At 39.0% G+C, this 23,006-nt stretch overlaps 2 protein-coding genes across 4 annotated transcripts; both read left to right on the top strand.

The window, feature by feature from the left end:
• Window positions 1-474: 474 nt before the first annotated feature.
• Window positions 475-10,064, top strand: LOC121698848 (carboxypeptidase O-like). The gene is made up of 9 exons (XM_042081305.1): window positions 475-628; window positions 3,827-3,890; window positions 4,011-4,112; window positions 4,847-4,951; window positions 5,049-5,165; window positions 5,481-5,577; window positions 5,903-6,105; window positions 6,193-6,277; window positions 8,423-10,064. The coding sequence occupies exons 1-9, from the start codon at window positions 564-566 to the stop codon at window positions 8,704-8,706; spliced, it is 1,122 nt and encodes a 373-aa protein (XP_041937239.1). The 5' UTR covers window positions 475-563; the 3' UTR covers window positions 8,707-10,064.
• Window positions 10,065-14,751: 4,687 nt separating this feature from the next.
• Window positions 14,752-22,572, top strand: LOC121698847 (carboxypeptidase O-like). 3 transcript variants are annotated; one of them, XM_042081303.1, is made up of 11 exons: window positions 14,752-14,832; window positions 16,907-16,976; window positions 17,217-17,305; window positions 17,555-17,615; window positions 17,888-17,989; window positions 19,836-19,940; window positions 20,040-20,156; window positions 20,447-20,534; window positions 20,713-20,915; window positions 21,004-21,088; window positions 22,168-22,572. In XM_042081303.1, the coding sequence occupies exons 2-11, from the start codon at window positions 16,935-16,937 to the stop codon at window positions 22,431-22,433; spliced, it is 1,158 nt and encodes a 385-aa protein (XP_041937237.1). In that variant the 5' UTR covers window positions 14,752-14,832; window positions 16,907-16,934; the 3' UTR covers window positions 22,434-22,572. The 3 variants fall into 3 exon arrangements, with proteins under 3 accessions (XP_041937237.1, XP_041937238.1, XP_041937236.1); XM_042081304.1 differs by lacking the exon at window positions 14,752-14,832 and having other exon boundaries at window positions 17,221-17,305; window positions 20,447-20,510; XM_042081302.1 differs by lacking the exon at window positions 14,752-14,832 and having other exon boundaries at window positions 17,221-17,305.
• Window positions 22,573-23,006: the final 434 nt, after the last annotated feature.

The raw sequence follows: 23,006 nt of genomic DNA, 5'->3' as shown, positions 1-23,006 counted from the left end.
TCTAGTCCCAACTCTACACAATGACTAGGTTAATAGATGTACAAGGGAGGTCACAAGGACTAGTCATCCAGGCGTGCCATGTTAGGGCAAGGCCAGGGACACCTTGTCCTTGTAGACAAAAGCACACCTGGGAGGCTGCAGGGATACACAGCAAATCCTCCATTCAATCCTAATTCTACACAACTTAGATAAAATACACGTTATTATAAAATAGTAGAACAGTAGAAACATACAGTATGCACATGTAAGCAAGACAATAGTGGTTTTCATGGCTGCAGCAGTATTGTATTTGCACCTATCATTACAAAGCCAAGGGGACCAATTTATATCAGCGAGTTAAGTTTTGGATCTTGTATTATCTTATCTTATCTTATCACTGCTCATTAAACCGAGCCCACAATAGAAAACTACATCTAAGTGTTTTTTTCTCTCTTGTATCTTCGGATAATGATCCCTATAAATGCTAGATGGACAACGCCTGGCGAACATTACAGAAGGGGGTCTTGTACGGGGACACAGGTGGACATCTGCTACATACTGCTGGACAGGGGACCAAAAGAATAATGGAGAGCCCAGTGGTTGCGGTGTTGATACTGGTGTTACTGAGTGGACAGTCAGTCACAGGAAGGTAAGACTTGAACAATTGCATTATATTTACATGCAAACATGTAAATATACCATATGCAACGAAAAGAACACTGAGCGTGCAATACTTATGGTAATGAATTGACCATGGCTTATCAAATCACTACCAAATGTAAGACTACAAAACCCTGGTGTAAAATAGAGATGAATGAGATTGGTCATTAAGATCAATTACAAGTTTTTCAGCATTTTAACCATTTTATGATTAACCTTAAAGCCATACTGCACACCTTAAGTCTAAAGGAAGGGTAAATGATGCCGGATGAGGTAGCGTTGGCTTAGGCTATGTTTATGTTTCTTAGCAGACACTTATTTTATCCAAAGCTACATTATATTATATGAACCAAAGAGCAAACAAAGCACACCAGAGAGATAGGTCACCCTTCCCTTTAGTGTTCCCCAAGAAACTCCAGTGTTTTGTTATTATTTGGGAGACTGGCTGCCCCCACTTTGTTGTAGGGGCAGTCTTGTTGTTTGTGTCCAGTTTACACAGCCAGGGTTGTGTAAGAAGAAGACCGTTTTTTTGTTGTTGTTTTTTTTTTACAGTGTACTCAGACAGCAGAGTCAGCAGATTGTGAGGAGATATTCACTGAATGTTAGAAAAAGTGTGGCGTATTAGAAATAGCTTAGCATTGCTTACCCTAACTTTAACTAAATAAAAATTAAATCAAAAAGGGAATTATAACTTGTGATTTACAATGTTCAAAATAAGCTATCATTACTGTACAATTGTTAATAACTGCACTAATGAAAGGGTCTGAATACCAGAACAAGAGGTGTAATAATGCACAAAGTAATGGGAGGTATTGTAATCTTCATTTAATTATTGAGTTGAACTGTTTAATTGTTCAATTGTTGCATGCATATACTGTATGCATATGTCATGACAGCATGGCTATAGCCTATTTTTGAATGGGGAAATGATTGAGCCTACTGTAAAATCAAACAGACAGTTTTGCATTTGCCTTAAGTGATGTAGCCTAAATATTATGTTTGTTTCAATATTTGACAGACATTTTAAATACTTTTTATACATATTTTAATTAATTCAATATATTTAAATATTGTTAAAATGTTGTTAACACTAATAGTTGAATATAAGGGCAAAGTAAGTTGCAAATCATTGTAATTGTCTGTTCATTTCTTTTATTCTTTACTCTTTACCATGTGTTCTGTTAACTTGTAAAGTCATTGCAAGTGTTCCCTTGCATTTTTTAACATTACACCAATAAATGTTAACTCCAAACAAAGTGGAGAGAGCATGCTGATTTTGGTAATTTGATTGACAACTTCATACCAGATAGTAGGCCTAACTATTTGATCATGTGTGTTTGGATCATAAGCATATGACCTGTATAAACTCTTGTTCATATATATATATATATAAGTATATAAGTATAAATACTCTTTTGATCCCGTGAGGGAAATTTGGTCTCTGCATTTATCCCAATCTGTGAATTAGTGAAACACACTCAGCACACAGTGAAGTGAAGCACACACTAATCCCGGCGCAGTGAGCTGCCTGCAACAACAGCGGCGCTCGGGGAGCAGTGAGGGGTTAGGTTCCATGCTCAAGGGCACTTCAGCCGTGCCTACTGGTCGGGGTTCGAACCGGTTCGAACCCTCCAGTTACAAGTCCGAAGCGCTAACCAGTAGGCCACGGCTGCCCAAAATTCATTCATGGCTTCATAAAATATCAACATCCCATGTAACTTTTAGAATATTCAACCATTGGCCCAAGCAATGTGAAATAACTCAAAAATAATAAAAGTAGAAATACATAAGCGTAAAAGCTGAGACCTCCCTCATAGGAAGAAGCTGGTCTAAGGGCAGATCTGGCTTTCTGCCCATCCTCCAGATTTGACAATTTTGATCAAATCATATTTTGAAAACAATCAATGTTATTATCTTAATATTCTGGCAAGTCTAAAATATTATGATGGTCAACAGAACTGGTGGTCCGATATTTGGAAGCCGGATTCCACTATCTGTGTTTTTACTCACAATTTTTACATCTCCTTATAAGGGCTGCTTACATCTCTGTGCTTTATATGCACCTTTCACTATAGACCAGGCTTTTGTCAGTGGCCTAATGATTTATGATTATGTAAGATAGCGATTTTCGGATCATGCGCCAGACGACACCTTATGTGGTTAATTGCCACACCCCTGGGCGTAAGGTTTAATAAAAGTGGAGCACATGGCGAAAAATGCATCACTTTGTTGAGTGTAGCATAAGAATAAGCCTTGTGTCGTGCTTTCCGTCGGGTGTAAGATAGGGCCTTTTATTTCATGCTGTAAGTCACCCAGCAGAGCCTTTACATGTGGTTTGTTGAAATTCATCTTGAGGTTTTTCTAACCCAAGCCCCGTCACCCTAACATACTGTAACCATGTAGTTAAGAGTTTTAACAGATAGTTTGTAGATAGTCTATGTTGCAACTTGCAATGTCTATCAGGGACCATCTAAATAAAGTGTGAGCCTATCTTTACCTGCTTACATGGTACAACAATTTTTAGCTGATAAACCAATAACTAATATATGGTAATCTCAGTCTTTTTCTTTCCAGCAATCTCGGCCTCTTTCAAAATTTCAGCTCTGAATTTTGACTCTTTTTCAAGGTTACAAACTCAAAAACGTGATGTTACATTACATTACATTTGGCTGTCGCATTTTTAACCAAAGCGACTAACAACATGGTAAACAGTTTAAGCTTTTTAAGCAATTCTCTCAACAATTCTAGGACAATTTAAAAAAGGTAGAGTACAATAAGAATAAGTGTATCAGTGAGTGCTGTTTTTAAACAGTCGAGTGTCAGTTCTAGTCAGGCAATAAGTGCTAGGATGGTGTACTTCAACTGTTTGGTTAACCATTGTTGTGATAGCGGATCTTCACAGGACCGTTGGTCCCATTACATTTCTTGGATATCTTTTAGCTTTATCACTGTAAATCACTGTCTGTAAATTGCTCTTTTTATCTTTTATCTAGAGTTAATATTTAATCTTTCCTTTCACTGATAGAATACAGCAGTCTTGAAGTATCAATAAAAAGGTTATATCCTTTATAGATGGATAACTCCCTGCTAAATTAGTCCGTTTATAAACTGTTTATCACAGTGGAAATACATGTCAGCTCAGCAAGTGCATGTTATCTACAGATCTCTTTGTTCTTGTTTTCATCAGAGTTCTCAAACAAATTGTTGAGCCAAGAAAGTATGACTACACCAAGTATCACCCTCTGTCTGAGGTGAGACAACAATTTTCTGTGTAACATCTACAGCAGTAAATTAAAAGGCTTTTCAACATTTGTTGTGTGGTAATTAGTGCTGCGCTATCCTCTTTACTAATGCCATGTGATGATCTATAGATCACAGCTTGGATGAAGCAGATTGAAACAGAGAACCCGGGAGTGGTATCTACCACCATCTATGGGAAGTCCTATGAAAACAGAGACATTGCATTCCTCAAGGTAAAAAAAGCTTGGCCTTATCTCATGAATGAAGCCTATGTAGGGGCACGTGTGTCAGGATGTAGGTGATGTATAAGTTGGAATTCAGAGTTAGAATGAAGCAGAGTACGTAATGGGAGGCAGTGCCATCAGTACAGTTAAGTATGTGCCTCTGGCACAAGACTGCCATAACTATGATGTGCTGCGTGCAGGTTTGGCACATCAATGTTCTATAAACAGAACCACTGCAACCAGGGATAAATGCATGGCATGAAATGTTGTTAATGAGCTAAGAACATAAATTATAAGAGTATGGATGGATGGAAAGTTCTTTTGGCTCCTACAACTTTAGCTATTACTACAGCTTGTCATCCCCCTACTGGCCACTATAAGCACAGCTGTGGTACCCACACACAAACACACACACACACACACACACACACAAACTTAGTAAAAGTTTTAAAAAAAGGCACTTAAAAGTGATTCTCTGGTAACATTATTTTCTATGTATACCAACACAGATATTCATCAGTGATAAAAAAAAAATGGTGTATTCAACACCTGTGATGGAGTATGAGAAAATATGTAAACAATACAGAGGGTTGAGCATCTTATTACAGTAACAGTAACCGATTTCTTTAGTTATAGTCCAGAAAGGCAATTCTTTTTACCTCCATGCGTGCTGCAGTCAGTAAACCAATCATCTGCCTTGAACCCCTTATACTGGCTTACTTAACATCTCATCCCTTCTCCAGATTGGCCTGAACTCTGCTGAGAACAAAAAGGCCATCTGGATGGACTGTGGTATCCACGCCAGAGAATGGATCTCCCCGGCTTTCTGCCAATACTTTGTCAAAGAGGTGGGGTGTTTAATTGCACTCAATGCCTTGTTACAGCTCTTTCAGATACCCTATATTTAAATGCCCTGACTCACTTTACTCTCTGTCTCCAACACAGATACTCCACACTTACAAAACCGACGCCAAGGTGGAGGAGATGCTCAAGAACCTGGATTTCTACGTCACCCCTGTGCTGAATGTGGATGGCTACACATACACTTGGAAAGACAATACGGTCGGTACATAGCCCATTTGTCTAACTTTGTTGAACTATTGGATTCGTCATAAAATCTTTATATTCACTTTTATGAAAAGTCTTTCTCAATAAAATCACTGCCATTGGTGGACAAGTGTTCTGGAGTTCTGGAGATAACAAGAGGTTCACATGGTTTCATACATCTAGGAAATCTCAGGCAATACTTACTGCAATCAGTCTTTTCTAAACACAGATCATACAAACAAGAAGATGTAGTGTACACTACATTGAATGTCTCTAGTCTCTTTCCTTGGTCTTATAAATAACTAAATGTATCAATGACTACATTTCTAGACTCGATTGTGGAGGAAAAACAGATCGCCGCCAAGCACAGCCACTTGCAACTGTACAGGCATAGATCTCAATCGCAACTATGATGCTGTGTGGGGAAGTGAGTATTATTATATTCGGGAGTGAAGCCCTGGCAAAATTACCTGGGGACACCACTACAGATTTATTTTGACAAAGCAAAGTTGCCCCCAAAAGCTGTGCTACATGCTATTCAGTTGTAAATGCTAGTCCGGTCTTACTCAAAACTGTATAGATTAATGTTGTTTTGGTCTCAAATGAAAACTTACACTTGTTATCATTCACAAATAGACTATAGGTAAGTATGATATGTTGCCATAAATGAATACTAACTTAATGTCAGAGCTGGAATGTGCTGTTCTCTAAATCACTTGCTTTGAGACTGAATGCTGATGTTGGGTTCGCAGCCTTTGGTGTGTCTACAAACTGTTGCTCCATCCTCTACCCTGGACCCAAGGCCAATTCAGAGCATGAGACCAGGGCTGTGGTGGACTTTGTGGGGGCAAGGAGTAAAGACATCCTCTGCTTCCTGACCATCCACTCCTATGGCCAGATGATCCTCTTCCCATATGGCCACCCGCACATCAAGGACCCCAACCATGATGAGCTGGTATGATAAGTCAAGTGGAAACAGACACAGAGACAGACCAATGGTAAGGACTTTCACTAATTTGCACCTGAAACCTGTGTTCCTCAGACAGCGGTGGTGAAAAATGCAGGCCAAGCCATAAAGGCAGTTCACGGAATGGACTACATAGTGGGTGCCCTCGCAGAAGCCTTGTGTATGTATATTTACCATACACACACCTCAGCGACTCCAACATTGAAATAACCCTGCTTTCAGTGCAACGATTTTACTATGTATAGCAATACCAAAGATCCCTTATGAACAACTTAAAGGGGAAATCTGGTGTAAAATGGATTTTGGATGCTTAACATGAAACGAGTTCGAACATTCGTTGGAGAGCAAAGACACGCTAATCCGATACAATCTAAACTAGCCTGTTTTTAGCCAATGCTTCCAAAATGCTAACACTGGTAGCTATTGGGCATCTCTCATGGTAAAAAGATCGCTAATTAAGTCCCTATAACACAGATCTTGCATGTTTTTGACGGAAGTAAATGGGAAGTAGCTACTTCCTTCTCAAGGGACTTAATTTCAAGATACGACTCAAGATATTGTCTGTATAGTCCTTTTTAATAAACTATTTACAAAGTTGTCAATGCCTCGTTTTATATGTTAGGACTAGGGGTGTAAAGATGAACCGATATGTATTGGTATCCGTTTTTAACGTGTAAGATACAGCTACATCGATATGTGAAGCCCCGTATTGGAATAAAACTGAAATGAACCGGTCGTTATATTGATTTACTTGTTACGAATCGGTTCACAATCTTTTCTGCTCGCTCAGACTCTCATTTACGTTGCAAGCAGCGCGTTCATCCCACTTCCTGTTTTGAAACTACACGTGGCACGGATTTGTGGATAATGCAGTTTGTTTTGGGCTACATTCATTGCCCAAAGTTGTCAAAGGACTTCATTACCCATACATCTACTGCAACTTAAGCACGTGACAACTCGCACTCGGTCGTTTGTTTGACAGTTTTTACTCTTTTGTTTTTCAAAATCCAGCGCAAAATTAAACACTTACTATAGCATTTTCTAAACGGCAATGATAGTCTGTAGAGTAGCCTTAGGCTTGATGAAGGGATTTCCTTAATGTTAAAGAATAATTTGGCCCTTGCTGCTAAAACGATGCACAAATTATTATTATTTTGTTCATATTCACTCAGACTTGGAACAAAATAGGCCCAGTTCATAGGCCTATTTTATTCTTGTAGGCTATATGAGAAAAGGCCAAGATTGTTTTAAGCACAGTTTTTTATTTCGGTATTGTCTTACCTCAACAATAGGCTACAGCTCCTTGAAAACAATCAGATATAACTCTATAAAATCTATAAAGTCTAAAAAAATGTATTTTTATGTTGTATTTGGCTGCTGTGTTTGACTGAAATGTAGACTATTCTTTTTTTTCATTTCAATACAGCATATGATACAAACCTCAGTTTAGATAATCATATTCACACATTTGTTTTTGCCTAATTGACATGACCATGATAATTGATAATATAAAATTAATGTGCACCTTGAGCAATTGATAAAAAATCTTTCAGAATGCTTTCCATTCTTCAACTGCATCGAACTGCATTGCATCGAATCATACTAAATCGTTTTTTATGAACATGTATCTTTTCTTGTATCGAATATCGTGCCCATGTATCTAGATGTGAATCGTATCGTCTTTAACATGAGAGATTCACACCCCTAGTTTGGACCCTCATTATAGTACCAACAAAGTGTGAGCCTCGTAAATGGTTTAAAATTAGCGATCTTTTTACCATGAGAGATGCCCAATCACTACCAGTGTTAACATTTTGGAAGCATCGGCTAAAAACAGGCTAGTTCATCGGATTAGCGTTTTTTGCTCCCTAGCTAACGGTCGAACTCGTTATCATGCTAAGCATATTCAAAATCTATTTTACACTGGATTTCCCTTTTAAGAAGGTGTGACCTTTTTCAACCAGTCCTTCATTCTCTAGGTGCTAAACCTTTAGCTAGAGCTTAAGCTGACCCATCAGAGCTTCTTGGCGTCACTGAGAATGAGGACTACCCTCAATGAACCTCTGAGAAAAAATAAAGGTTGAATGAATGAATGAATGAAAGCTTGGATTCCTCAAAGTGGGTTGCCTCAACATTTGATCAGGATTACAGATTAAACATCAGATTTCTTTGTACATGTGATGACAAATGGACACAGTATCCAGGTTTGGTTACCTCAGCAGTGGGGTATTGTAACAAGATGCTGGTAGGCTGATACAACGACAGAGTCTTGTGAGTAAAATGTGATCTTATGAACCTTCCTCAGACCCAGCTGGAGGCACCTCCATGGACTGGGCCCGCCTCATCGGTATCCCCTTCTCCTTCACCTTCGAGCTGAGGGATAAGGGTGAGCACGCCTTTGAACTCCCAGAGAACCAGATTCAGCCCACCTGTGAGGAGGCCTATGAGGGAGCTCGCTCCATCATCACCTACGTCCACGACAAAACCTTCCACAATATTACCACTCTTCCAAATGCTGCTACCACGTTAATGGCCACCATGTGGACTGTCCTGCTCACTTTATGCCTCTCTAGCGCATCCCTGCTGTAGATGATGCTGACCTTGTGGCTCCTTAGCACTGCCCTGTGTGAAGGAGGGGAACAGCTGACAATACAAATCTGTGCTGGGCTATAGAGTGCTTTGCTCACTGTCTGATCAACCAATCTCTAAAATTTAATTTCATTATTCTTAAAAACAGTACTGAAGAAGATTACTGAAGAGTTTTGAATAGTGCCATGATGTTTTTGTAGAAACGTAATTATTTTCTGAAATGTAGTTATTATGTATATATTTTTGTTGTGTTTCATGAACAAAACACTGCTATTTATGAAAAGCACATAGTATTAAAAGGTCTAAAAATCAGTGCAATCCAGCAGTATGGACAGCCGTGGTTAAAATTGTTGGTATCAATTAACGGAAAAAAGAAAAATCCTCAGTCATGTTTAATGTTGCCTGAAAACCCAGACAAACCTGTTAACAAATTTGAATTGGCTCTGTAGGTCAGTCTGACAAGGAGGCCATTGACACCAAAAAATCAGCACCAATCACATTCTTTGGAATTGAGTAAACAACGCCATTTACAGCATTGTCTACAAGAAAAAAAAAGATTGCTGAGTTTAAAGAACCAGTTTAAATTGTATTGTCCCTGGAAGTCGTAAGACAATCAAGTCTTTCCAGACTCACTCTCAATCTCAATTGAGATTTGAGAAGCAGTCTGGTGTTAACCAGGCTATGTTTAATGCAAATCAGACTTCTTTTTTGACTGTTTATTTATAAAATATTAAATAAACAGTCAATTTATGTATTTTATAAATATAATATTAAATTTATAAAAGAAATGAAAAACTCATTGACAAAAATGATGGTACCAACCCTTTACCTAATAGTGTGTTGCATCAGTCATCAGTCCAAAGGATATTTGTTATAAGGATTGGGACTTGACAGTGCATTTTAGCCAAAGTCTGGCTTTTTTATGTTTTTATTTCAACAATGGAGTAATTTCAAGGAGCCCACTGATGTACAGTACCTTGGCCTTGGAGTTCACCTTGGAAGCAATTTGCACTATGCTTCAGTCTGGGGTCAATTTCCCACTTGCAGTCGCATGAGTTTGGCTCAGGGATGCTATGCTAGAAGTCAGTAAGAGTTGGGGGTGCTGAGAAAATGTTTATTTGCCCCATATGCCTTGCAGTAGTGCAAAAATCAGGATTGTAAAGGTCTAAAGTAAAGTAACGTTCTAAAGCTTGATTTATGAAAGACAACAATTGGTATATGCTTTGCCTCCTTCATGCTACTATCTAAACAGTGAAAATTGAAAGCCTTACAAACTAGATGTACCACATAGCGGTACAAAATATGACCGACCCTCAGTCCTGCAAATTCTATCTGCAAAAATAAATCACGCTTGTCAATTTGTCTCCATTTCCTACTCCATCCCCTACTTCCTACCAACTTTTGTGTATTAAACTGAGTGTGTGCATGTGTGTTTTCTTTCTGTGTATACATGTGCTTCTCTCTGTATGTGTGTATGTGTGTTGGTGGGGGTAATAGGGTGTGTGTGTATGTGTGTTTATGTGTCTGTGCAGGCTTGTGTGTGCGTGTTTATGTGTGATAGATACAACAACACATAAAATACATCTAATGCAGTGAAAATAGTAAGACCCTATAAATAGCAGCAGTAGAATGTAAAATAATGTGAAGAAATAGGCTTCAAGATAAAAGTGAGTTAACTAAAAGCTCTCATGTACAGATATGTTTTCGGGATCTTTTTAAAAGACATTTACAGAACTCGCATGTTTGATGTACAGAGGCAGGATGTTCCATAGCTTCAGTGCTTAATGGATAAAAGCAGCTTCTCCACTTTGCTTGTGGAGCACTTTGGGCACAATTAAAAGATTAGCATTTTAAGATCTAAGGTTCCTTTGTGGTTGATAAGATATTTAAGGCTCAGAGATATATGAAGGTGCAACGCCATTCAGAGCTTTGTAAGTAACTAACTGGTAAATAACTAGTAAATAACAGAACCTTAAAATCGATTCTATAGGAAACAGGGAGTCAGTGGAGTTCAGCTAACACAGGGGTGATGTGCTCTCTCTTCTTGGTCTTAGTTACAGTAAAAGTCTAGGAGCAGAGTTCTGTATGAATTCCAATTTCTTTATATGCTTTTCTGGGAGACCAGTAAAAAGTGCATAGCAGTAGTCTAACCTACTAAAGGCATGGATACATTTCTCTGCATCTTGTTGAGTTAAAAAAGGTCGCACTTTGGCAATGTTTCTCAAGTGGAAATAAGCTGTCAGAGTAACTTTATTGATGTGAGATTTGAAACTTAACTCTTTAAGATGATACCTAGGCTTGTTACTTCCCAAGATTACTAAGAACGGTGTCTCGCTTTGATTTTCGTCCAACCAAAAGTACCTCTGTTTTATCGTCATTTACCTTTAAAAAAGTGTTGCTCATCCATTGATTAATGGAGGCTAAGCATATGATAAGGGAGCAAAGGCCATCTGGGTTTGTTGGCTCCACAGAAATATATAATTGGGTGTCATCTGCATAGCTGTGGATGTTTACATAATGTTGACTTGTTTCCTAATGAAGCATAGGGGGAAAAGCAGAGCACCATGACAGCTCCCATAGGCCACACCGAACGGCAAATCTTGTTTTACAGACACATGATCCCCAAGACTAACATAAAAATCTCAAAAAAGGCGGTGAATTAAAATTATGGTCAATGGTGTCGAATGCTGCAGTGAAATCTAGAAGAATTAGGATTGAGACTTTGTTTAAGACAGTAGCAAGAGAATGAATTATTTTCTGTTTCTGTGCTATGATTTGATCTAAAACCTGATTTTTCGAGAATACTGTTTTCGTTGAGGAAGGTATTAAGTTGATTACAAAGAACTTTTTAAGTACTTTGCTCAGGAAAGGTAAGTTTGATATAGGCCTGTAATTACTCAGGATAGTATGGTCAAGATTTTACTTTTTAAGTAAAGGTTTTACATTTTCAAAGCAGTCGGAAATACCTGTTTCTAATGAGGTATTTATTATCTTGAGAATAAAGTGTGTGTGTGTGCGTGCGCGTGCATACTGTATATACGTGCGCACCTGTGTGGCGTGTGTGTGTGTTTATGTATGTGTGGGTGTGTTTACAGTATGTGTGCGTGTGTGCATGCCTGTGTGTGTGCGTTTATGTGTTTCTGTATGTGTGTGTCCTCTGTGGTGCGTGTGTGTGTTTATGAAAAATAGATAGCACACCTCTTTGGTAGCCTGGAAAAACCAGACCCTGATAATCTAGAAAGATTAAGGGTCTGGCAAAGAGCAATGTAATGGCCCAACTTGAGGGGCGGCAACACACATGCATTTAAAAATCTCACTGCACGCAATTGGATAACACTAGACCATGTTTACTCTGAATGATTTCGGACTTCGACGCAATCGGATAACACTACGACCAATGTGTACTGTCCTCCAACGTTGCAGCGCTGTCTTCATCAGTTTAGCTGGTTCCCCGGAATGTTGGGGTAAAAGTAACGTGCATCATTGCTCTTTGCCAGAGTGTCTCGCAGAGACAATTCCATTGTGCTCTCGCGAGAACTCTGGATTTCCAGGGTACCTCTTTGGAGGAATGTATATTCATAACCACTTCAATCTGAATAAGCTTTAGAAGGCTTCAAATAGAAACTCTTTAAAGACAAGTTTATCTCCCCGGTTTTGGTCGGTCAAAAAGGAATACGACAAGAAGCTTTACCCTCCAATGGAAAAGGAAGGGTAAGTGGTTCTCTTTAGAGCCTTGACGGCAATCTAAATTTTGAACACCAGCTTGTGCAATCTTGTTTTTACCAACTACTTGTGAAGACACAAAGGGGCTTTAGAAGACTTCAGATAATTCCTTGCTCAGGTGCTCTTCTGTGACGGGTGAAGAGAATCCAAAGAAAAAAGAATAAAGACCTACTTGTATTTTATCATTCAAAGACACAGAAACCATATTACATGCTTTCACCTCCTCATGTCTGGATTATTGTAACAGTCTTTTCACATGCCTCACTCAAAAGTCCTTACACAGGCTTCACATAGTCGAACACTCTGCTGCCAGGCTCCTAAATAACACCAAACGGTATGAACACATCACTCCTGTTCTAGTATCACTACACTGGCTCCCAATATGCTGGAGAATTGATTTTAAAATGTTACTCATTACATTTAAAGCTATTCATGTCCTTTCCCTCGGTTACATGTCTGATAGTGCCCTAGTCCTACAGACAAATTAAGGTCTGCAGGCAAAGGTTTATTAACTATTCCTCAGTCCCAGCTTGCTACTAAAGGGGACATAACTTTTTCTGTGTTAGCCCCAAAGCTCTGGAACGCACTGCCTGAGCAAATTAGGTTAGCTGATTCTGTGACATCTTTTAAATCTCTCATTAAAACTCACTAAGCTTATTTTTTGTTTTGTCTTGTTTTGGTTTTGTTTTTGTTTTGCCTTGTATACTGTCTAACTCCAAGTTTATTGTTATTTAAAAGAAATATACACATTTTTCATTATTCTTGTCATATGGTCTTATTTGTATTGTTTTTAGACATTTATAAAACACTGCTTTCCATTAAAAGGGGGCGGGGACGTGTGTAGCCAATTCAACGTTCCCAGATTGTTGCCACATTATTGAATGATGAACAATGAGTCATTTAAAAGGGGGGGGGGGGGTACAGCTCAATACTGCCCCCTGCAGGTTTCTTTATTTGAACACGGGCACTGAGCAAAGGAAAACACCAGTCTATTAGCTATGGAAAAGAGGTTTATTGTACAATTAATTTCACATAGAAAGTTAAAACATTTAGGGGGAGAGCAATAACTCCAGAACTCTGGCGGTTGTAAAGTGCTATGTGCTGAGTCATAAATAATTAGGCTACATGAATTTAAGTAACAACTATGCCGGACCACCGGAATAAAACTGGTTATATAAGTTAGCAGATAATTACACAGAGAAAGTGCACACGTGCTCAATGGAAATGACAGTTCATCTCATAACACAATTCATCACTTGCACCCCCCCGGTAAAAAATGAAAATGCAATATTATTCTGCTTTAATCGCCCCTATCTTCAGTTAAGATGTTCAGAACTGCACCAAATTGTATGTGTAGGATTGACCTGGCATTCTCTGGGGGTATGCCAAGTTTCGTAGAATTTCATCCATCGTGGGGTCTAAAAAAAAATTAGGTTATGTGTACATTTAGTGACTGTACACTCATTGGCGTGTAGATGGCGGTGCACACATATACATATGCACACACACACAGGCACCCACATACTATCGGTATTAGAACAGCCGATACATAATTACAAATTCAGTAGGATTAAAAGAAAGCCAAAATAAATATTCATCATCATCATCATGGTTGCATTTCCAGTATTGGCAATAAGTAGTCGTTTGTCCACTAGATGGCACATCGTTGCAGTGAGACGTAATTTTGTTGGAAGTTAAAAGTGGGTTGGAAAATGGACGCTTCCTACAAGGACTGTAGTTTACCGCAGAGAACGTCTAATAAGGATAGGATGATGTTCACATGAAATGTATTCCCCATTTCTTCTTGAAGCCGAAATAAATCTGAGGATGTTTATCGGACATGCTTGGTTTTTACTGCAGGTACGTTAATCTTATAATATCAATAAGGACCTAGGTGGGACATTCCAGGATTTTGGTACATTTCCTGTCCCACCACTTAAATCTCAAATGTACATATCCAAAATATCTAAATGACTATTTTTTGTGAATAATGTACTTGTTATAAGACAAACTGTAAAATTTGGTGGAAAAATAAGCTCCTTAGATATTATTCAAAAGACTGAATACCTTTGGACCACCTCAAAAAATGGCCATTTTCTGTTGTCCCACACATTGGGTGACCAACTCCTTTGCCAAGTTTAACAATTAAAATAAGCTCTAAATAAATTACTTCCTCTTGTATATTGTTGATATTCATCTCCTTTACTTATGAAAACAATTTCTTTGATCTACATTGTATTGTATGTTACAGTTTTTATGCTATTAAGTTGTGTCCCACAACATGCGCGCAACCCTGCTACCAAGGAATTTTACCTGGCAGAGAAAGAGTTAAAAATATTTGTCTATTGGCACAAAGGAAGTTACAACACAAGGACATTTTCGGCCCACATGGCAAGACCAAAGGTAAGTGCTCTAACAATTTTCAGGTTTTTTCCCCAAATATGTTTGTCCAAGTTGCGTGTGTCACTCAGTGAACGCAACTCTGTTACTCATATTGTACGACTAATATTGAGTAGAGTCAAATTTTACTTTATATAATTATATAACCATGTTTGTCCTTGATCTTGTATACATAGCTACATTTTACAGTTAGCATCTGTTCCTGGGGTAAACCACAACTTAGCCTATATTTGCAACCCTGTTACTGGAGGCCAATTTGATTGATTGCATTTGTAGAAAACTATAAATGCGGTTATACCAAGCAAATTGATAGCAGCACTGTAATTGTATCTTTCGACTGTCATTTGTTGCACGTGTTACAAAAATCATTCTGTGCAATGGAAGATTTACCAACTTTACACCGGTCTGATACAGTTTAAACTTTTACATTTTTGTTTTAAGTGCGTGCAGGGTGTGAGGGGGGAATCGATGTGCTTTGATTCCAGCTTGGTAGTTGTAGCCTAGTCTGTGAAATTAAAAAGCACGTGTGTGTGAAGTATCCAAACAATGGCACCTTCATTTCATTATGGCTGCTTTAGCAACACACCTTAAGCTACTGTGTAGTGGGTCCCATTTAGAAGTGGCTACTTCATTCGCGCTGTCCTTGACTCATGGAGCTGCGTGAATTTTATTACAACTTTTCGCCACGATATGGCAGTTTAAGTCCGCTTGATACTGTAAGGCATAAGCCATTGGTTTCCAAAGGAGATTTTATTTGTGTCGCCAGCATAGCCTATTGACAATTTATGTTGTAAATAGGCTTACCTTATTCTACCTGTAGCTTAGGGAAGCTAACAGCTTTCTATTAGGATGTAGTTTGTTAGTTACAGTTTTGTCATAACTCCCTGATGCATTTTTGCATTTAGAATAGCCAGAGCGTGGATATCTCAATCGGAAAATTAAACAATATCGGGTGCCTATGGACTAGGCTGGGTGAACCCAGCCTAATCTGCCCGCTATTTTTTTTTTTAATTTATTTCTTAAAAGATTGAGCTTGGTCTGGTGAAAGCCAGACTAGCCATGGACCTCAGTTACACTATACAAGGGAACATGAATCGGCCTATATTTGCACGAACAATAACGGACAACAGCTCTTCAACTTTGGCCCGTTAAAATGTGTATGAACAGTCTAGCGACGCATTTCATCAAGGCCCATTTGGACATGTCAGTTATTTGCACCACTGGTTAGATGTAAAACAGCATTTCGTTTCAGACTACTGTTACTTAATTTGTGCATTAACAATAAAGTTTCAGACTACTTTTACTTAATTTGTGCATTGACAATAAAGTAGGCCTATTACATGAACTAAAGATGACTAAAATCTTATATAGAAGAAGAAACATTCATAAAAAATCCATCTATCCAAAAATGACCTTTGTTTTTGATAGCTGTTGAAAACGGCATGGAACTGACAGATGTTTTTGTTTATAAATACATAAATAAATAAATAACATTATGCTGATACCTTTTGCTTTTCCCAAATACAATGTAGCCTAGCCTACAGGTGTAAGTGACCTTTCATCAATCCAGTTGCAATGGATAAACTGTGATGAACTGCCCTACTTGTGATTGTTTAGAGATTTTAAAGGTTTTATAACAATGCTACATCTTCTTTGGCTATTCTACAATCTATTCACCTTTTCAGCACAGGCTACTTTCTGTGCAGTCGCACACACACACTCAGGCATGCCACACACCCACCCCTGTACACACACACACACACACACACACAAGCCCCCGCACAGTCCAAAGCCATGCACAGTCATACAGCCTACAGATGTTAAGTTATAAATGATAACATTACTTAACCTTGCTGACCTGAGGATCTCAGAATTCTCCTGCACAGATTAAAATAGCTCAGTGAAATGATCATATAATGCTGTTGTCCTTCCCCTGAAATATGTTTTTATTTTTCTTAAACACTGGTCTACTTGTTGCCTCATTACTGAATGATGAAGAATGTCAAGGCTTTCTTTGTCAAGGCCTACTTTTCTTGAAACTGACACTGCTTCTGGTCAATATTTCCCTTTTCTTCAGAAAGACATTTACCACCCATGAATGATGAATGTTGAAAGATGCTTGCTATGTCGAAGTTTTGCAATTCCAGGTTAGAGGCTTTATCTCAAGTCTTTACACACAGTTTCAGGCTAACACAGACATATAGCCTACAGACACAAACACAAACACACACATACACACAGAGAAAGAGGAAGCCTCAAGTTCCTATTAATGAAACACACACACACACACACACACACACACACACACACACATTCATCCTGTAGTCTAGGTATACTCCTATTATCGCTGCAAACCGAGAGATCATTCATTCAGAATTCTCCCCCAGACAGCTGAACAGAGGACCAGTGGAGTAATGAAGGGCCCAGTGGCTGTGGTTCTGATGCTGTTACTAAATAGACAGTTAGTCACAGCAAGGTAAGATGCATTGGCTGAATATTAGCTTCCAAACGTGCAAAAATCTGAAATTTTAGATAATTTAAGCTGATTGACAACTAACTTTTCTAGGTATAATATTCCATAATAAGTAACCATAGTACAAGTAACCATTGACTTTATGAATAATGGTTTAACAAGTAACCATTGACTTTATGAGTTTATTGGTTTGTGTATTTGTCTTAAATGAACATAATATAGAAGTATTGTGTTGTTCCTTCTTCTGAACAGAGTTCTCAAACAGACGGAGCCAAGAAATTATGACTATACCATGTACCACCCTCTGCCTGAAGTGAGACACATTGTATCATAATCCTATTGTTTGGTATTCATGTTGTCATCCCCTACTTAAAGTGGGAGAACTTTTGACTGTGTAACACCACTCCACTGTAGTGGATAATCAAAAAAAGATTTTACAAATTGTACAGTAACAGTAGACCTCCTCATGTAAAACAACACTGGCAACACACCATGCCTAGTAGGAAGTGTGGGTATTCAATGCAAATGTAAGAAAATTCCATTTGTTTATTTGACAACTTGCAACTGATGCCTGGTTATCTATAGATCATGGCTTGGATGAGGAAGATTGAAACTGAGAACCCTGAGATAGTGTCCACCATTACCTATGGGACATCCTATGAGAACAGAGACATCACATTGCTCAAGGTAAAGGGGTCTTGCTGTAACAATGAAACTGCAAAAAAAGACCACAGCAAGTGGCAAGTAAAGAGAACACTTTGAGACAAAGCTTAAGGCCACATATTGCCAAAAGTGATGATGTAATTTAAAGTCATGAGTAAAAATAACATAGATCATTAGATAATGGCTCATTTACATATTATACATAATATTTCAGAGAACTTCCAAAATATATCTTGACATGTATAATGTAAATAATCAGCTATGGTAGTTTTGTGAGGATATCTATTAGTTAAGCCTATTTACCTGTAATATACACGGATGGTCAGTAAATCAACTTTTACGGGCTTACTGTACGTATGATTTTTGAGTATCTGTTGATTATTAATATTTTTGGAAACTTGTGACTTTTATTCCACTACATTTGAAAGACAAATGCTGTACTTTTGACTCCACTAAATTTGAAATATGAGCATGAAGTACTCGTTACTTTTACCCACATTTAATGCAATAAATGCAATAAATGAGAGAGACCATCTTGAAGTTAATTATTTTTTTAATAGTTTAATTTTAACTTGGCCGAATTGGCTGTGGTAATGATGGTGACAACAGATTCTTCATCAGAGCATCCTCCATGTAGCCTGGGAGAACCCAGAGGAACCTGATAGCAATTGAGATTTGAGAAGTGGTCTGGTGTTAACCAGGCTATTCTCCATGATCATTTCAAAATTGGAATAAAATTAGACAATCACCTGACATTCACCACATAGCTAGATCTCTAGCCTACATTATTAAACAATAAATAATCTATTCATAATTGAGTTGTCTGGTTTTGTATTCAGCAGTGAAAACGTTTAAGATAACAGAGAAATGAATAATTCATGTACTGTAAATGATATTATTGCATCCATTTGAACAGTTGCAAAGTTATGAAAATAGGTAAAATGTTGTTGGATGTAAGGAACAAAGGTCTCTTCAAGTCGTAGGGCACTGCACCATGACCTCAAGCCAAATACCACCCACAACCCCCCCCCCGGAGCATTTTACGGGCTTTTCCCAAAACAAAGAAGTAACGTCAACGCAGCAGTAGCAGCAGAGAGTAGAAGCCATCAGGCAAGTGTCAATTACAACTCCTGGTGTACTTACACCTTTTCCAATGCCTCGTTTTATGAGTACAAAACATATCTACTACTGTAGAAGTTTGGTACCATTCCAGGAATTTTTAGTGGGGTAATTTACGAAATACACTGTTGGTTCCGTTAATGCCTGCACTAAGCCGTTAATAGTTAATAGCGCTAACTCGACCAAGGGAAAAAAAGCTTCTGGGGGGGGGGGGGGGGGGGGGGGATGTTTGGCTCGAGATCATGGTGCAAAGGACCCTATAGGGTGAAATTACTCTGAACCGTTGCTTTAATGTCCAAATAAATTTTACATTAAAAAGGAAAAATATTTCCTTCTGAATAGTATTTTTAAAAGCAAGTACTTCTGTACAGACCAACCCCTCTGGCTCAAGGATATAATTTCTGTCTAAATAAACTGCCGGTAAATGATTTCCTGTTGACTATCACTCTGCATGGCAGGAAGTCAAGCGGCTCAATCAAGCAACAATTCGGAAATATGGAACATTCCTCACTTTTAGATACAAGTGTAACCTGGTTGGTGGTCACCCTAACCACAGCACACCCTGGCCATTTGATGTTTTTGTGCAAAGTTTCATGCTTTCTGCTAAAACAGAATGATTTTGCTACTTTGCCGCTTTACAAAGATACATTGTTTTTTTTGTTTTTTTAAAGTATCAGATTCTTTAAAACTTAATCCATCTAGGAAATTAAATTGAGTAACATGTTCCTTTTAAATCTCATCACTTCTATAGATTGGCCTGAACTCTGCTGAGAACAAAAAGGCCATCTGGATGGACTGTGGTATCCACGCCAGAGAATGGATCTCCCCGGCTTTCTGCCAATACTTTGTCAAAGAGGTGGGGTGTTTAATTGCACTGTCAATGCCTTGTTACAGCTCTTTCAGATACCCTATATTTAAATGCCCTGACTCACTTTACTCTCTGTCTCCAACACAGATACTCCACACTTACAAAACCGACGCCAAGGTGGAGGAGATGCTCAAGAACCTGGATTTCTACGTCACCCCTGTGCTGAATGTGGATGGCTACACATACACTTGGAAAGACAATACGGTGAGTCTCAGCAATCACAACTAAAACATGTTGAAATCCAACATTTACATTTTGGTTTCCAATAAAAAAAGATTATATAAAGATGGTATGAGGGAAGTGGTAGAGAAGGTGATAGTAAGATGACAAGCTTGTTTTGATATTTTCATGTAAACCTACTTTTGAACAGGTCCTGGTATGGATAATGAGGGATAGATAGAAGACTAGATACAGTAGGATGGATACTAAAACTATCACATAATCCCTGACTATATGTTTATTTCCCTTGGCTTTATAAATGACCACTGCTCCAGACTCGGCAGTGGAGGAAAAACAGATCACCAGGCACGGGCAGTTGTATTGGAACAGACCTCAACCGTAACTATGATTTCCTGTGGGGGAGTGAGTATCATTCTACACATACAGCAGGCTATTGCACCAGCTGATCAGTTCTAAAAATATAGATATATATTTATCATTTTTACTGTGTTCAAAAGGAGGCATGGAATTGATATTACCTTCTTGTGAGAATTGGAAACTTCTATGGAATAAATGTGAGACTCTGATGTTGGGTTCGCAGCCATTGGTGTGTCTACAGACTCTTGCTCCATCATCTACCCTGGTCCCAAGGCCAATTCAGAGAATGAGACCAGGGCTGTGGTGGACTTTGTGGGGGCAAGGAGTAAAGACATCCTCTGCTTCCTGACCATCCACTCGTTTAGCCAGATGATCCTCTTCCCTTACGGCCATCCTAACATCAAGGACCCCAACTACGATGAGCTGGTAAGATAAGAGTGATGTGGAAACTCAGAGACCACTGACTGGAAGCTCTGTAGCGTCTACATTTTCTTCTGTCATCTGTGTTCCTCAGACAGAGCTGGTGAACACTGCAGCCAAAGCCATAAAGGCAGTCCATGGAATGAACTACACAGTGGGTTCCGTCACAGAAACAATATGTATGTATTCATCCACCAATCACAATCTCAGTTACCCAGCGTTAATTATGTGTGATAAATAGGATGACAATAACTTTTGGTCTCCGTGGAGTATAATTACTACAGTGTATTCTAACACTACACTTACAGTAAACTCAGTATGGGCTACAAAGTGCAGAATAAACACAGTGTCATGATGTAGCCCTTATAACTTGGAGGATTACAGTGGCATACGGCTTCTTTTATCCCTGAATAATGCGGTAATGGCATTAATAATGACATTATGAGTTAAAGGGACACCAGGTAACGTTTTCGTGTTAATCATCTTCGTAAGTCGGTATATGGTTAAGAGTCATTACAGGGCGAATGAAGACTCTCTTGCCTGCCCCTACTGCCTGTAGGAAGAATATCCCGCTTGCAAGTTCGGTGTATCCGACCCGCCGACCTTCAGTCTCACAAAGTCTCAGACATCGCGAGAAACAGGATCAGTTTACATCCTGCATCCCCAGCACAGAGGGAGGCTAATGAAACGCTAGTGATTGTTGCAAACATGTGTAATATGGCAAAGGCGGCGAAGAAGCAGCGAAAATCCTTGACGGAAGATGCAAAGAAAAGGGAAAAAACTTCAGGCCGAGCGAGGGCTCGCACACGTATCGACACATACAGACGCTAGGGGGAGCTTCGTAGAGAAAAAGCATCAGGCTTGCGTGGTGTCCCTTTAAAAGAAGTTTAAAATGCATTGTGCTAAAGGGTTATGTCAATCATTATGAGGATTTATGCCTCATTACTCTATGTAGCTTATGCACACATGCATGTGTGTGTACGTGTGTGTGTGTGTGTGTACATGTGTGTCTATGTGTTTGGGAATGTATGTGTGTATGTACCGGTATGTTTTTTTATGTATGTATGTATGTACCGGTATGTGTGTGTATGTATGTATGTATTTATGTGTGCAATCAGCAAAAACTGTAAATGTGTGTGACGTACATACACACACATACACACACACACACACACAATATTAGGCATGCAGGGAGACTGATCTAGGAAGAATTATGTGAAACAAATGCCTTGTGATGGAATCTGGGGATTTTCCCCAGACCCAACAGGAGGCTTGTCCATGGACTGGGCTCGCTTCATCGGTATCCCCTACTCCTTTGCCTTCGAGCTGAGGGATAAAGGTGAGCACGGCTTCAAACTCCCAGAGGACCAGATTCAGCCCACCTGTGAGGAGGCCTATGAGGGAGCTCTCTCCATCATCACCTACATCCATGACAAGACCTTCCACAGTTCTGCTGTTAGCGTAAGGGCAACTCTGTGGACAGCACTGCTGGCCTCATGGCTCACTAGCACCGCTCTGCTGTAAAGGAGGGGAAGTGAATACACTTTTTGCTCATTGCTTAGGGATTCCCAAACTGTAGTGGTAGGCTACGCGAGCTGCCACTAGTGGGTACACGAGATGAAAAGGGCAATGTCTGAAAGGCGTTAAAAATGATTAAAAGTCAAAGTCAGCTTTATTGTCAATTTCTTCACATGTTCCAGACATACAAAGAGATCGAAATTACGTTTCTCACTATCCCACGGTGAAGACAAGACATATTTTACCAATTTAAGTCCACAGACAAACATAACATTCAAGTAAACAAAAAAGTAAGTAAATAAGAGGGCACATATAATGATGAAAAAAATAAGAGCAGCAAAATTTGGTTGAAATTGTGCATAGACAGTCAATAAAATACTAGTGCAAAGTCAGGCCAATAAAAGGCTTGGGTAGTTCTGTTTGACCTAAGTAAGAAAGAAAGTGGCATAGCAAGTTATGTAAGAGCAGCAGAAGTGTTGTTGTTGTTGTCCTGAAAACACAAGTTGTAAAGTGTGCAAGTGTGCAAGTGGAGTAGTGCAGGCGGCCATTGTGGGTCCAATGTCCAGGATGTTATGTAGC

The sequence above is a fragment of the Alosa sapidissima genome, chromosome 23 (genome assembly GCF_018492685.1).
Source record: "Alosa sapidissima isolate fAloSap1 chromosome 23, fAloSap1.pri, whole genome shotgun sequence".
In the NCBI taxonomy this organism is placed as follows: Eukaryota; Metazoa; Chordata; class Actinopteri; order Clupeiformes; family Clupeidae; genus Alosa; species Alosa sapidissima.
Note: the sequence above shows the minus strand (reverse complement) of the source record. Positions and strands in the feature narration are given on the sequence as shown.